Source organism: Rhopalosiphum padi, chromosome 1 (genome assembly GCF_020882245.1).
Source record: "Rhopalosiphum padi isolate XX-2018 chromosome 1, ASM2088224v1, whole genome shotgun sequence".
In the NCBI taxonomy this organism is placed as follows: domain Eukaryota; kingdom Metazoa; phylum Arthropoda; class Insecta; order Hemiptera; family Aphididae; genus Rhopalosiphum; species Rhopalosiphum padi.
The window spans coordinates 15,657,991-15,676,133 of NC_083597.1; the positions used below are offsets into that span (position 1 = coordinate 15,657,991).

An 18,143-nucleotide genomic window follows, 5' to 3' on the forward strand; every position below is an offset into this window, starting at 1 on the left:
TTTTGGATAGGACCATTTAATTGAGGTTTTGGGCAAAATAATGTTTCAAAAATTTAAGTCAGTATTGAAATAATTGTTATTTGATAAAATTATAGATTAGGAAATTATTAAGTAGAATTAGATTTTCTTTTTCTAAAATGTTTTCTATTTCTTTAACCTCTATTGTGAGACCTGTATCTAACTTAGTGGCTGTTGAAGTCTCCCGTGGTTATAAAAAGTTTGGTAAATAATTGTATTATGTCATGTATTCTGTGTTGTTGTTGTTGGTTTTGCAGGGATGTAAAGAAATATTTCATAAGATTGGTTGGACAAAAAATGAGCTTGACGTTTGAATTGGTTTTTTGTTTGTTAAATTATATATTTGAGAGGTTTTGATCATACATTTTGGATTAGTAGTTCTTTTGTTAGATGGTAACAATGAATTATTATTAAATTTAAGTTTCGTACTGAGAAACTCGCCGACTCACCTATCCAAGAATTTTCGATATTTGTGTAAATAATATTATTTTATAATATTGATTGTATTATGTGTTTATTGTAATAGTGTACTCTATGCAAAATAAACGTACATATATAATATATTATTCAATAAACAGCCAAACACGTATTACTCACAATAATATTATGACAGCTCAATCAAATAGTTAAATATATGAATTTTATGAATGAAAATCTCATTAGGTATCTACTTATTTTATATAAATATTAAATATAATACCGAACATAAATACTTCAATGTCTTTAATAATTACCATTCTATTAGCATTATAAAAAACTAGTTAGGTCAATAATTCTTAATGATTTATTTAGTAGTAGTAAGTATATAAATCGTAGTGTGGTATACGTATTTCATTATAATATGATAATATTATTATAAAATGATTCATAATGGAAATATAACAGATTAATAATAATGAATAATTGATTATCTGAATATAATGTTTAGTAGGTAAACAATATACGATAAACATGTTTTTTTCATGTAATGATATTTCGTTTGATTTTGGTACCTAATTTCTAGTATATATACATATATTCGTGACAGAAGACGGAACAAGGAATTTATCAGTTACATACAATAATGATAAATGAGTTTCATTAATTATAAATATTTTTAACAACTTTTAAAGTCATTTGCAGAAACTATAGTTTGATTTAAGTGGTACATATTTGAAGTAAAAATTCAAGTTATTTTTTAAAATTAATTAATAGTTTTAGGATTTTAAGGTTTTCTTATACAACACTTAATATTTATCACATACTTACTATAATAATAATAATAATAATAATTTTTATTAATAACGATAAATATTAAATCCGTAATAGTGTAGTACTCTAAACTAAGTAAATTATTAATACTCTCATAGTCTCGCATATAGACGGATCATAAATAGTGTAACTATAATCACTTCAGTTATATTATTTATAATATTTATTGTACTAATACATAATACATATTTCTAAGAACCTAGATATGTCATTATTGATATAAAAAAAGTTTCATCGCCACTGTATGTATATTATATATATTATGTTTGATAGGCATTGGTACTGAACTAAATATAAAACATCGTTGACTCTTTTTATAGTACCGACAATAAGTGATGAATATGAATTTCAATGTTTTTTTTTTTTAATTAAATTGATTAGAGTTTTCAACTTTTATTTTATTAAGACGTAAGTTCATTTTATTTTATAGTATATATCTCTAGTCCACGTATAAGACAAGAATGTAAGTAAAATAAAGGTAAATATCCAATATATGGCAATGAAACTTAATATAATTTTTTAGTATTCAATATAACTTAAAATAATACAATTTTCAACTAATTAATTCTAGCTTAAGATTATTATGAAAATAAATTATTTCTACTTCATTATTCTCTTTTTATAGTAAAATTGATTTTAAATGTATTTTTAAATTGTTTTCCTTTATATTGTTAGTATAAATATTGTATTTAAATATATCTACTTAAAATCATCGAGACAGCTAGTAAAAAAAAAGACTCCGTCATAATATTCTAAGAATTAAATATTTAATTAATTAATGTATTTTTACGTAATCATCAATGCACTAACTGCAACAACGTAATAATTAAGGTAACTAATAATGGCAACGAAATATACAAAAGGCTGGCATAACGAATATTACTCATTAAGTGCAGAAAACTCAAAGTTAATAAATTAATAAAACAAAAGTTTTTTCATATGATTTAGTCAATATAAATGAAATAGAACAAAAATGTATGCTCATAATTAAATTAAACAAAAGTTTGATAATAATTAATATATACATGATATTTATTATTTATTATAATTTATGTACCTACAGTAAATAATAAATAACTTAAAGTTATTTTAAGTTAATAGTAACTAATCTAAAATCTATAAAATAAATTAAACAATTATTTACTTTATTAAAAAGTGATTTTAATAGTTAAAATTTTACCGTTAGGGTATTATTATAATTCTTCAGGGTATAGACTTTATTATAATTGATTAATATATATGAAATTATTTAATGTTGTTATTTAGATAGGTATTTCTCTGTTTATATTTAAATATTAATTTCTAATTACAATATGGCTGGAATAGTTATTAATTTATAATGAGTACTTAACATATTAAGTAATATTTATAAAATTGCATTTTAAAAAATAATTTATTTTTAAGTACAAATGCAATTTTTATATTGAATGTATTTGATAAAAATAAAGATGATTTTTGAAATTACAACAAGTATTAATCTAAACGAATTGAAAATCTCACGATAAATATAGACTATATTGATGAAATGTTCTAACAGCAAAGGTAAAATCATAAAATCTTATATAACAGTATTTTACAAAATAAATTAATGTACTTGAGAATAGCGTGGTCCCAGCCTATACCTATTAAAAGTAAAAATTGTATGTCTCCCAAATTTAATAACACAATCTATAGCTTTGAATTGTAACGTAGGTACATTATTAAATTTATTACAAACCAATCAAAAAACATCTTGAAGATTTCTTTAGTAATATTATATAAACATTGAAGCGTGAACCAATGACGTAAAACCAATTGCATTACAAATTTACAATACACAGTATTAAAAATGAATTAAATATAATTAACAATATATTGATCCACCTTATAGTTGACGGAAATATATGAATTATAAGAAATTCTGTGACTTTAAGAGTTTAAAAAATATTCTAAAATTTGATTCGTCATATTTGTATCAAAATACGGGGATACAGTACTTTAAAACAATATGATCTCTGGAGTGGTAATCATATTATATAAGGATCTATATTAAATAGGTATATTATTCCTGTATTATAATATTTATTCAAAACTTGTTTGATAACAATATTGAGTATCTTCACGTTTATTATAACAAATAAAGTAAATATTTTTTTTTTTACAAAATGATAAGTGTTAATAATAATATCCTAGTTTTTATTTTAGAAAATTAACTATTTATTACGAATAAAGAAAAAAAATATTGAACATAGAGAATAGAATAGAATATATATGTAGTAGGTACTATTGATATTTCCACGAACACTTGAAGATAATGGGTTTTTAGGTAATGCATTCAAATAAGATTTTAAACTTAGGTGTTTGTATTAAAAAAAAAAAACCATACGTTTATGTATTTTTCTATGCGAATATTTAACGTACCATGAAATTTAAAAAATCACTCTATTTTAATTTTTAATTGTAGCTTCCATTGAAATCCTACACAATGTCATAAATTTGTCGGTAAAACATTACATAATTATTATTAACATGTCCCAGTGGTGACATCATTCAAAAATGACAATATGAAAAAATTAGCACAAATATGCCGCTCTCGCAAAGACGTGTAATTTGTTCCAGAATAGTATAAATTAGCCACTTTTGCAAGTTGTATATTATATTATTATGTCGTCCTTGCAATAATGGCTATAGTTTCCGTAAATGAAAAGTATATTATACGCTTTTACTGTGCGCACCACAATCTTGAAACTTAAAAAATCAATTGTCTATTCATTGTTTTTGTGTATTTTTGTACACACCTATAAAGTAATTGAGTTGTTTAAAATGGTAATGAAACAGAGGAGGGTCACTTAATGCATTGCGGTTGCCACGGTAGGAAAACTAGCAGAGATAAGTTTTACTGTAGTGTTCATATCGATATTTGAAGATCGCAATAACAGCCTATTAGATTCAAGAAGTTATAAATGAATTACAAAAGTACACAAACACTGCAATGTTCGGTAAAAAATAATCATAATAACGATGATAATTAAATGCATAGTAATATACATATGATAATTTTATATAATATGAGCTTTATCACTTGAAAAAACACTGTAGTCTGTGGATTTCAATGATTTTTAGAATAAAAATCAATATATTACAATAAAGCAGTGTATATTTTTGAATAGAATTCAAACAACATTAATGTGCAATCAATATTTAAAAACAAATCTGAAAAAGGCGCCAAGTACCGCGCTTTGTTATCTAGTAAATGTAGAGTAAACTTTGTCGTTCAGTAGGTTATAATGTACGTGTTAAGTTTGAATTCAATGGTAAATCATATTGTTTACGTGAAAAAACTATTCTGAATGAGAAGATTGTACATTTTTGGTAACCATTGCAGTTAACAAAAAACGATTTATTTTTATTATATTATAATAATGGTTTGTGTAATTTTTTTTGCCATGAAATTCAATAAACAATATTATTATTAGCAATTAAATACTTTTAATTCTATATTATTTGTTTTGTGTTTTAAATTTTAAGGTATAAATTGGGTGAAGCACCATTAGGATCGACGTAAACTGATAGAGGGTCTTGTCTTTCAGGGATTTAGTTGCTAGAACCCCGTAGTTAAATAATGATAATATTAACATTTTAAAATATATTTTTACTAATTTTATTTTGTTTTTTCCCATTATTTTAAAAAGTTCTTAGAAATGTATACTCCACTCAGTCCCAATCCCTCTAAGTATAAAATAAATACAATTTCTTACCTCCCTCAAAATCGATGATCGAAGTATTTTTTCAGTAAAAAAAATAATCTCACAGTGTAAAATAAATAATATATTAATCGTTAAAATAAAAAAAAAATATTGTATGAAATTGTATAAATATTTTATGAAAGTTCAGAACACTGAGACTGTAAGTATTTTATCCACATACATTTTCACATTTTATATAATCTATATCTTTCTCTCCCCCTCACACTCTCACTCTTTCTTGTAGATTAAATAAACATTTTCAAAAATATGAAAGTTATTATTATTTAAAGTATTCAATATTATACTGTAGAAAGCATTCCTTCTTTTCAGTTATACTCTGCATTAAAAAAAAAATTTATCTAATGATTTATTATGTAGGTATATGCAGATTATTTAAGCAAATTTGTGTTAAATGCCAATTTATTTAATAAAATAAACTTTGAAACTTGTTCAAACTTCCAATTATAACCTTGTTCAATCCAAAGTTTATTTTCTTATTTTTATTACTAAATACATGGATAATAACACAGGACATGTGTGTATAATATTATGATAGGTACCTATTATTATTTATTTAATTTATTAAGTATTTTGCTTTTTTAGATTTCAAGTGAAGCATGAATGAAGGTATTCATTGTATAATGATATCTTTTTTTAGTAATAGAAAAAACTATACTTTAAATAACTTTTAACATATTTAAAAAATATATATTTCTGCATATCAATTTTTGACCAAATCAAATTTGCTATTTTATGGTAATTTAAAATATAATAACTGTAGTGAAGACATTTAATTATCACAAATTATTTATATTGGAATTTTATAGACTTATTGGTATTACTTTTAAATTATTTTGGATCTTTTAATATTTTAAATTAATATTTCATTTTTTTAAACTTTTTTTTTATTTTTGTTCCTATAAATATTAATAAAAAACGTCCCGTGTTTGATAAAAAACCATGACCATGGATATTTACTGGAATAAAAAACAAAGTTTAGTTTAAAACTACTTTGATTTTATATGATTTTTTTAGCATAAATTTGATTAAACATTTTCAAATTATTTTCTAATTAAAAGTGTATACAACGTTTTAATTTTAATAACAAAGATTTGAAAGATTTGTAAAAATATATACAATATATCTCATAAGTTGTTTTCATAGTTAACTAAAAATATTGATAACAAATACGGATAGGATAACTTGTTTTTAGTAATTTTAGCTTCATATTATTATAAAACTGGATATCTTAACGATAAATAATGATTTAAATTAATTAAAAAAAGGTTTCAAGTAGAGACTTAAAGAATTTTTACATAAATTATTATATATTATACCCAATTTAGTAATACATTTTTAAAATATTTTGATTAATTTTAATGTATTTATCACGCGAATCTATTTAATAATAAGTACACTGGTATTAACTTAATAAAGTTAAGTAACAGCTATAATAATTCAACAATTTTAAATAATATTATAATGATTACTATAATATAAAAATAAAACATAACAATATAGGTATAATTATCTGCTTCGAACAAACCCTGATATCGTTTATTATTTTAAAACCTCTTGAATCATTATTATAAACATTATAATTGATTAGATTCGTACGTCATACAAATCACACGTGTAATTTTAAGGGTAATCTACTGAAGTTAATACATTTTTCATTCGTAGTTATAGATAAGACGGATCAATTGACAGTTATATTATTATGTTAATCTAATTTGTATTTAAATTAATACACACACTATCTATATATAAGTATATACTTATTCACTATTCAATTTCGTAAACATTCTAAGTTCAAACGTATAACATAAAAATGTTGCTATGGATTTTGAATTTTTCTAGCTATTGTAAAAACAATATTTTTGAGTAAAAATGCATTATATTTTCAAGCTTTATAACTAAGAAACAAACATTTAATTAAAATTAAATATCAAAAAAGTACAGCGTTTCAAAATTTGGAAATATATCATTCGACGAACTAAACAATTTTAAAAATGGAAATATAAATATTTGGTGAAAATGTGAAATAAAATTATGAAAAAATAATTAGTCTTTATGGACATTTATTTTTGTATTATTAAAAAGTGAAATCAATATTTTTGAACACTAAACAGTGTTTATGAAATATTCCTTTACGTTGGTCTTTATATCAGAGAAATATTTTAATAATCGATTTTGATTGTAGCTTCTGGTAGTAAATTGGATCTAACTAGTACATAAAAACAAAATAAGAAAATTACGAGTACTTTTTAAAAACGGTTGGAAAAACTAAAAAATATTATGTAAATATTAGAAAAATGTATGCAATACTAATTTTTAGAAAAATTGATTATGTTATAAGTTATAACTCAAAAACAAATTCTTTTATAGACATTATATAATTATTTTTAATATTTTGGATTTTAATGATGTATTTATAGACATTTGCAATTTTTGACGTATTTAACAAATTTTTCTATGATTGGTCAATGAGCTTGAAAATTTAATAAGTTTAATATTTTTCATAAATTGTTCTTACCAGAATTAAAAGAATTAAAGCATAGTGATTTTTTATTGATCAAATATAACTTCAGCAGCTAAGGTCATTAGTATTAACTATTTGATATAACATATAAATACATTATATTACATACTTTTAAAAAAAATATATTTTATTTATAATTAATGTATGTACACTGGAGTAGAATATTAATTTTAATTATTAAATTTATTTATCCAGTCCGGTTTCTTTGAGGAAGGAAATGAGGTCATTCGATATGTCTGGGCCAACGAGTAGTATGTAGGAATTAATAAAAGGTATATAGTTTGTTGGGTGAAACCCCAAAAACGGATCCGTTTTATACATGAAACAATTGTGTAATATTAAAAATTATCACTGTCTGAAATATAATCAAATTAAAAAATAAATTTGTTATACCATTTCTTTACTCGAATAACGATTTAATTTAAATTGTTCTTATGAGAAATTATAAGGTAATATTTTATAAAAAAAAAAAAAAGTTATTTATTAAAATAATATTTTTCAAAGGAACGTTTACATATTTCAGTAAATTAAAATTTGCATAGATATAAGCATGTGATAAGATTAAATTTAATGTTATTACATAGATACAAAATATAAATATGTAATCAACCTATAACGTAAATTTAGCATCAATTTACACTAATATTATGAAATTGTTAATTTTATATTGGTTCTTTAATAATAAGTTATAATAATAAATTAATTTTTAACTATTTTAAGTAATCGAGTAGTTTATCTATCGAAAAAAATATAGTTAAATGTTAATAAAAAAAAATCTTTAAGCATTTCAAAATATCACACTCCATAAAATTGAACTAGAATGAGTATCTAAAATACTAAAATACTAAATATCCTTTATCTTCCTCAAATATACCCATTTTATTCTAAAATGAATCTGATTAAAATATTCTATATTACTATTTATATGCCACTCACTGTACGAGTATATTTGCGTGGATTAAAATATTTGTTAATATGTAATTTAAAAAATTTCGTTTAAGTTTTTTGTTTGGTATAAAATATTAATTTGCGTGTGTATAAACTATGTAAATTATGGATTATAAACTTTATAATAGATAAAATGTATCGACGTATAAATGTTGGATGATTTATTTTTTTAACCCACGACTCACATATGGTACAAAGTTTAATTACATTTTTGTAAACGTCAACATAACAACGGGTTTGCAATATTAAAAATTAATTTTGTGTAAATACTGCAATAATTTATTATGAATATTATTTTCTCCTACAATTGCATTTATTTCGTATTAATGATGTACAAATATAAACAATAATATGAATAATAATAAGATTAAATGATATTTTGATTTTAAACTACAAGTGGATTATTTATTTAATTTTTCCGAATATTTCAGGTAGGTTTTGTTTTAGTTTTGATATTTAATCTAAATAAGTATATTTAATTCAATACATTACAATAATTAGTGTTATAAATTATAATGCCCACAAATAGAGAATAACTGTAAACAATTTTAATCTAAAAAATTCGTTTTAAATTATGGTATTTATATTTATAATTTATTAATTATTGTTAAAAATAAATATACTTATATTAAAAAAATAAATATATATGATATACTGAGTAAAAGAAGAACATTATGAAAAAACAAATAAAGTTTTCAGAAAAAATAATAATGTATTTTAATAATTACAGATAAAAATATTATTAATGTGTACCATTCAAATTCAAGAAGACAAGACAATAAATTATTAATAAGTTTATTAGTTGTAAATTCGAGTATATTAGACTATCATTTAATGCATAATAAGTTTACGAGTATTATATTGCATACTACATGACATTGTACGCTGTAGACTCATGTAAAACAGGATATTAAACAGACAGACAAAAAAACCATATTTTAACAAGCATTTTAAATTCTCGTCAAGTTAACAAAATTAATTATAATATTCAACAGCATCCGTATTCCAGTCCAGATTATTGAATTATAGAGATATAAAATTACATTTTATTATAAGAAAGCCTCGATCGATCAAATATGAGACTACCTACTATATATTTTAGTATGTTCTTGAATTTTAATTAAAATTCAGAAATAATGTGAATAGATAGTTAACAGTATTAAATTCGTATAAAATTGCATTAGTATATAATTTGATTAATAATTATTATACATTACAGGGACATATTATTGTAAGTCTTAAAATAAATATGTTTTGAATTCTATTGGCGAATTAAATTTTCTGAGAATAAGAAAGAACTTTGTCCTTTCTAGCTCATTACGATCTTTCAATTGGATATCCAGTACGTACATGGTGTATATGGTGTGATTCACCACATGTTCTGTACCCTCAATTTTTCTTTTAATAATTTATTTATTCAAATTCTGATTATTAGAAATTTTAATTACACTTAAAGACCACTTAGATTTTGTTCATAATTTAGAGATAATTCTATGGCAATAAAAACTTCTTTTTTACCCTTTTTTAATTCTAAGTGAAGAGATGAATATATTTACTTTACAATGATGTATATTTTACTTTTTTGTGTATTTATCTCTGGACTTTGAAATAGTAAAAGCAGTTTTATTTTCAACTTTAAAGATGTTTTACTGATTTATGATATAAAATTAGATCTAGTTGATACTTTGAGAGGATCTTAAATAAAAAATATAGTACTTAATATCATCAGAAAAAAATAAAAAATAAATTAAGAAAAACTGATATTTTTACGGGAAATCAATAACCGACAAAATAATTTTTGTTTTTTAGCCTAACACAATAAATAACCCTAAATACTTCGTCATTTCACCAAATATTTTTCTTAGTATTTTCTTTACATGTATTTTCAATATTTTTAAACTTTATAATCATTTGAAAAAATGTTACAAACCATAACAAAAAAATTTTCGTTTGATCAAAAGGCTTAAAAATTAAATACAAAGTTCTTTATAAGTTGTTTTTTTATAGCTAACGATATTAAAGATTCATACACATGGTTTTTATTTATAAGCATTAGAAGCTTACATTTTGAAAAAATTCGTAAAATCATGAAAGTTTGCAAATTACCTTATAATTTTTTTTGTTTTTTACTATTGAGCTTTTATGTGATTATGTTCGACAATTATTCTTAATTTTTAACATATTTACATACATTTGTAACACGGAGTTTTGTAGTTAAAAGTTTATACAATTATTCAATTTTTATAGTATAGCAATACAAATTTTAATTTTAATACAAGTTTTCACATAAGTCGTTCATAATGTATAATCAAAAAATCTTAAAAATATATTAACATAAGTTCTATTTATAGATATTTTGAGTTAAAATGTAGACCAAATTATATATTAGATATTAGAATAAAGAATGACGATTTTAGCTATTTTTTGAAATTTAAGAATATTTTTCGTGAGTATTTGAAACTTTTAATATGTTTAATATTATATTTTTAGCTTAAATGAATTTAAGTATTCAACATAGTGTATAGTAATTTTACTACTAATAAGTAGTAAAATAAACTACTTTAATAACAATATAAATAAATCATAAAATATAGGTTAATAGACTGTTCAGAATTGTTGTTCTCATTATTTATTGTTAAATTTAAATTTAAGACATAAATTACTTTACTATTTTTTTTATTTTTATTTTTATCTTTAAATTGTTATTTAGATAATTTTATTTAAATTTTTACCTGTCTAAATTAGAATTTGAATGAATAGTTTCCGAATTATTAAACTGTATATAAGTAGTAAGAATAATAGTCTTGAACTGTGGTTTCAAATAAAATATAAGATATGTATGCAATATTAAGTCTAGTATTTATTATACGCAAATTATTTTCCAAATACTAAATATTTTAATAAACCAATATTAATTACTATATAAGAATTAAAAATATGTTTAAATTATTACATTAGCCCCCACAATACCTTCTAAAACTATTATTACGGAATATTGTCCTTAGTTTACAAAATTAAATAAATTAAAAATTTTTTATCGAATTCCAATTTAAATTATCGCGTTTTGACAATTAACAATAAAAAAAGTTAATTATCATTTAAAAAATAAGATTCTATTATTGTTGCAGCAGTGCATGGCCCTCCTTATTGGAGTGGTATTGTGAGTATTTAAAATATGGTTCTAAACTATTCTCAACAATTCTAAAAACGAGATTTTTATTAAATAGATTATCAAAAGGAAAAAGGTGGCAGTGACATTGTCACATGCTGAATGAATCGCGGTATAATATACTCATCGGCAACCACTAACCATGGCCATAGTTACACATTAAACTGCATTTTGTGTACAATATACAAATATATAGAATGGTATACATATGCGTTTGCAAGTATATTAGTGATACAGTCATGTTATATTAACTATACGCATACTTCCAGATTTTAAACCGGAAAGAATTTCCAAGGTTTTTAACCTCAAGAAACAAAAGTATAAAATACTATTTTAATATAACATAAAATGTTTAATTTAATGGTAATCGTTTACCATCAACACTAATAATAACAATAATTAAATCACAAATGGTTTATTTTAAAAGTATAGTTCTACATACATATTACTTATACTACTCGTGTAGGTAGTACACAGAGAAACGTCAAGTATGTAGGTTTTTATTTCATTTGATACCTATACATATGCTTTTAAGTTATTAAATAAAAACCCAATGAAATCTTCATGAATTAAATTAAATTTTATACATTTTTCAAATCAATAGTCAGTAACTTTTTGCCTATTAAATTTGGGTACTTTGAAGAAGAAGTATTAAAACAATATATCCTTTTCAAGAAACGTAAATATACAGTAGTTAATAATCCATAATTAAATAATTAATTGTTATTTGTAATGATACGGTTTTCTAAAATCTATTCAATTAGAATCTTTTTTTTTTTAATTTGTCACGTGGGTAATTTTAAGAAAACACTTTTTCATAAACGAAATACGTCGAGAATTTCGGGGCCAAGCAAATACCTTTTTATTTTTTATAGGATTATAATAAATACTAATGACAACGAGATAATAATTATTAATTATTTACAGATAGATAATTTTTTATTTTTACAATTCAGTTCTTAGCCATTTAAATATGGGTGAATCGTGAACGGGCGATAAAAGTTAATAAAATATGTAAATTAATGCAATTTATTGTAGATACGAGTATTTGTTGAACATCACAGTTTATATGATATAAAAACAGTGCGGGGCGCTTTATAATAGGACTTAAGTGCCAATAGTCAATACAAATAATCTCATAGGTTTTAATTTTTTTTTCAATACATTGCCCCAGGGTATTTTTAAAGGAAGTTGATTTTCTGACTGGTTTTTATTACGCTCTACTATTAAATATGATTGTATGATAAATATTTTGCTAACTCGATACATATACCTACCTACGCACATATTAAATACAGTGGCGAATTTAATAATAAGAAAATGTGGGAAGGGTTGGACACTAAATATTCACATACATTTTTTACAATTAAATAAATTACCTACTCGGAGTTATAAAAAAATAATAACCATAAACATATAGAATACCGTAAGTTCCGTTTCAGATTAAAGTACCTGTTTTTACCTTTTTATGAATTAACTTAATAACGAAAAAAGTATCTTTGAATAATTATCTATAGGAGGAGTCCTTCAGCGCCCATAGTGCCAAAGCTGATATTTAGTAATATCATTACTATGGTGTATTAGCACATTAAGTATTAAAGTATACCTACATTAAATACCTTCTCGTACTTGTCAGTTTCAATAAAAATGTTTGAATGTTGTCGGTACTTACATAGAATTTATTATTACATGTAACTGATGTAACATGTGTCAAAAAAGAAAGCATTGCTCGTTAAAAATTATTATTATTCATTTTTATAACTTCATCTATGCCTGAGATAGAACAACTGAAGATATCTTTACATATTATGCCTAAGTTTCCAATAACGTCATAGTCGAAAAGTTATTACACAGTGATCACTAACCAGTACATCAGTTGCATAGCTTATATATACAAAATGGTGTACAGACAATATTGTAATATTATAAATATATTATAATGAATACAATTTAGCAATGATGAGTTATGATTCATAACATATTAATTTATAGCTGTAAAATTCAATATTTCCTAACTCATAATAGGATATTAATATATTTTAAATAGTTTTTAAATCGATTTATCGTAAAATATTCTAAAAAGATTTGTAACTGTGGTTTTTAGTAGCCAGTACCTACCTATTTAATTAATAACGTGTATTACAATATCTGTTGATATATTATTACACTCATACTCATTATCACTAAACAATTCAAAATTAGTGTGTGTGTAACTAATAACTAATAAACATTATATACTTTACTACAATTTGTATACATATTGCTATAATTTATATAAGTATTAATTCCGTTTTAAATTTATAATTTATACCTACACGTTACTAATATTATTAAATTTGTTATTTTGTTAATATGTCGTGCTGTTTTAATAAATATGTTGTGCTAGTTTACTAAATTGAGTGGTCACTTACAAACAATGTAATTATTTGAACGATATTACTTCTTAAAATATAATGACTTATGGCCTATAAGCACATTTTTTTTAACTATAAAACTTTTACGCCTTCAGGATGATCTATGTTTTAGTTTAAAATCATTAATATTCTTATTATATATTAAAAAATAATAATATTAAATACGTATAGTCGCATATGCATTTAATAATATGTTATATGTATATACCTGCCTCAATATTTGCAATATGGTGAAATTCAATTATTAATATTGGTTCACCGATATATTATAAGAATAATAAATATTATATTGTATTATGTTTTAATAAATTATTACATTGTTTTTGCGCATAGAATAATAAATCGTTCGTTTTCGATGTTGTAATTATTCGTTCAATGGAAACTTGAATACTCAATGGTAATCTGAAAGAAACAGAAAATCTCTAAAAATATAGGAAAGTACGAATAAAAAAACACACCAGTATGGTTTTTATTATTTTATCGTATTTTAAACGCAGGCACAATGAGTGATATTGAAATAACGGAGTAAATATTCATCGATTTGAAGTAATTCAAGACCAATCACAGCATCAATTATTACAATGATAAAAATAATAATAAATTACAGTATTCCATCGAAAATCGATTAAATATTTTGCCTTAATATTATCTCTTCCATAACAAAAGGTACACTAAGGTGCACTAAGGTGCATAATGTGTGATCGATGCCAATATAAAAAAAAAAATCAAACGTTATTTGCGCTACGTCTAAATCTCTAAATATCGATTTGTTCATTTTCGCCATGAAACAAAACGTAAAGGTATAATTAATCTGCTCCAATTTTTCAATTTAAATTTTTGGGATTAACCTGGTTAATTTACCTAGCTCATATTAGTTATATTACACAAAACGTGAATAAATAATATGGCCTATTAAAACATGAATAATTTGAACCAATGAATTACAATATTTCTAATTTTTACATATTTTATTATTTCTGAAATACTGCTCATTTATACACAAAGTAGATATGCTAACAATTACAATAAGCTTTATGTACACTTAAATTATTTTCTTGAATTTTTTTGTACTTAAATAAACGATTTTAAATACACATTTATAAGTTAAAAAAAAGGGGAAAAAATATTATTTATTATAATAAAATGGTGTAAATTAAAATTTTTGTAGACACAAGATTTCGCGTGTCTCATTTACATAATGCCATGTTAGTGGCATATGTAGTTTTATGTGACACAAATTACAACCTTAAATAATCGTGCAATTAGGATTAGACTTTTTTCGTAGTAATCTTTGAATCGTTACTTATATACAGATAATAAAAAATGAGTACAGACAACCAATAAAAATTGTGATACACCATCATATACCTATTACCTAATACCTATGTAATATGTAGTATACTTTAAACTATATTATATATTGGTGTCTCAGTAGTAAAGTATCAACTGGGCCAAAAATATTGAATGGAACACTATATGAGCCGTATAAAAAACTCGTCAAAAAAATATATTTTATACAAACGTAGTATAACAATTATCGCCGGGAAAGTACATAATATGTATACCAATATATTAAATGTATCTCAGTTCAATAAAATAACGACACAAAATAAAAATTGTATTTATTTTTTTTTTCTTTATATTTTAACTTAATTTTCCAACTATCGTTGTGGCCGTTAGTCGCGTAAAAAGAGTTTTAGAAAAAGGAGTTTGACATGCTTATTCTAATTTGCCTATATGACTACCATATTTGAACTCGATACATGTCTGTAAATTAAACAAGTTAGAAAAGTTCACTCTACGAGCTTGCTAAATTCCTGTTTTCTAAAGGTACGTATTTGAGAATACGATGCAATAAACTATATAATTCTATAATATACTTAACTATGTAAAGTAACTACGGAAAATAAATACATACTTTAATATCGAACGGACATAACGGGGATATAAAATGTTCTAAACTAATATTTATAAACCTAAAAAACCTTATTAATAACTATCTATATGTTCAAAAAAATATTATTCTACTTTAGAAAATTGAATTGATAACACGAGTCGCCAGAATATAAAATACCTATATAGTATCAACTATCAAGCCAGCATTTGAAAATTACATATCACAATGTCCCCAAAATATTTTCAATTTTCCAAGCATTTCGTCAACAGTCTGATGACGACAATATTTATTTATACCAAAATACGGTGTACACATTGGGCAAGTTAAAAAAAAAAATTCGAAAAATACGCAGAATGGGCTTAAACGAGCACTTTGAAATGTCGAAAACGTGTTTTTCGAAAACCTTAATGTCATCCACAACGACCCGTCACACGAAACGAATCCCGCGGCGATGCAGCGAGCTGACAGATAGGATTTCCACGGACACCCGACCGGGCTGACGGTGTCGCGAATCGTTCGCGCCCGCCTTTTTTGTTATTACATATTTTTTTTTCCCCTTGCACGTACCTCGGACTGCGGATTGGTCGGCGGTCGGCGCGACGGCAGTGGCTGCAGTGGCGTTGTCGGACGACGACCACGCTGGATGTGCCGAAAACGCGACGAGAACGAACACGATACCCAACACCGGTTTGTACATAATCGCACGTTGGCACAGACTACCGCGCGCGATAGTGGCGGCGCAATAATATCGCGTACCTGCCTGTCGCCGTGACGTTGTTGTTGTTTCGGCTAGTCATTATAATAACGACGCCTTCCACCGTCGTCGCGTCGGGGTCGCGCGCGCCGCCGAATCGCCACCGCAGACCGGCAGTCTCACGAAGAGTGCCCCGCAACCGCCTGCGCCACCCCCCCTCGCCCCCCTCCCACCCAGCACCCGCGGTCCGCAGCAGTCCGGGGCGTTACGCTTATCGCCTATCAAACCGTATTATCGTCGTCGTCCAACTTATTGCAGCCGTATAGCCTATAGGCATATATATATATTATGTAGGTATGCGTAGTTGTTGTTGATCGGCGTGGGAGACGCCGCCTGTGTATGGTTTTTCGCACTTTTAGCGAGTTCCCCCCCCCCCAAAAAACCGGAATGCCCGTGATGTTTTTTTACCTCCACGCGAGTCGTGACCGCAATAATATTATTGTATTATCATAATATTATATATATATAGGCACCTACTTTTCAGTTTTCGATTGTCGTCATTCGCGCGAACGGGTTTTCCGTGTGTGTTCAAATCGTAAAACAACAATGTAGGTGTGTTACGCGTTATTGTTTGGGGGAGGGGGAGGAGGGCTACAACATTACCGCAGTAGGGTGGTAAGTATCTTCGCGCTTTTAGGGACTTTTTTCTTCCGAACGGAATGCCCGTGGCTTTTTTTCCGCCACGCGAGTCACGACATCCACAGTTTTATGACATTATTATAATATACCATTCATACCTGCTTTTCGGTTGTCGTCATTCTTGTGGCGTGAACGAGTTTTCCGTGTTCTCGTTGAAATCGTTTCACAGTAATAATATGATGTTATGTATAATAAATTTAATATCACGTTCCATTCGGTGGTAGACGACCTTCCACGGCATCGTTATTATAGATTGTATTGTATTTTTTTATTACTCACACCTACATCACACTATATATAGTATATGTACTTTAGCACTATAATATCATTACGTATACCAGCCAGTACCTACCTACTACTCAGGTGGACGAGATGGTCGATTAAACGCTATTATATCCGTCGTCATTCTAAGCGCTAATGAGTTCAAACTACTGGAAAACATACGACTAGGATGCTTGCGAAACATAGACATTCAAAAGTAATGCAATGCAAAAGCTTATAGGGTATGTCTAAGTAACATACTATGGTTTTGAAAATATTATTATATTTTAAATATTTTTTTATTAATACTCGGACAATAAGTAGTGTGCGTTAAACAAACAATTGTTCTGGAGTCCCCGGTTTTCCTCGATGTCTCGTCGATAATAATTTTGTCGAATGAAGTAAAATTCGTGATAGTTTGAACGTAAGCTCCTAGATAATTATCAAATACAATATATTCAAATACCTAAAAATTGATTAGCTCGATATTATATGATTTTATATGAATTTTACACATAGGTAGGT

At 25.1% G+C, this 18,143-nt stretch overlaps 1 protein-coding gene across 2 annotated transcripts in view; it reads right to left on the reverse strand.

Annotated features, from left to right (window-relative positions):
* The window catches only part of LOC132917062 (sodium/potassium/calcium exchanger 5-like), a 37,090-nt gene extending 20,344 nt beyond the window's left edge, over positions 1-16,746 (reverse strand). The window contains exon 1 of one of the 2 annotated variants that reach the window (XM_060977592.1): positions 16,532-16,746. In XM_060977592.1, the coding sequence (XP_060833575.1) occupies positions 16,532-16,661 (130 nt within the window). In that variant the 5' untranslated portion in view covers positions 16,662-16,746. The remainder of the gene's footprint in view (positions 1-16,531) is intronic. The other variant, XM_060977593.1, reaches the window with a different exon arrangement.
* Positions 16,747-18,143: the final 1,397 nt, after the last annotated feature.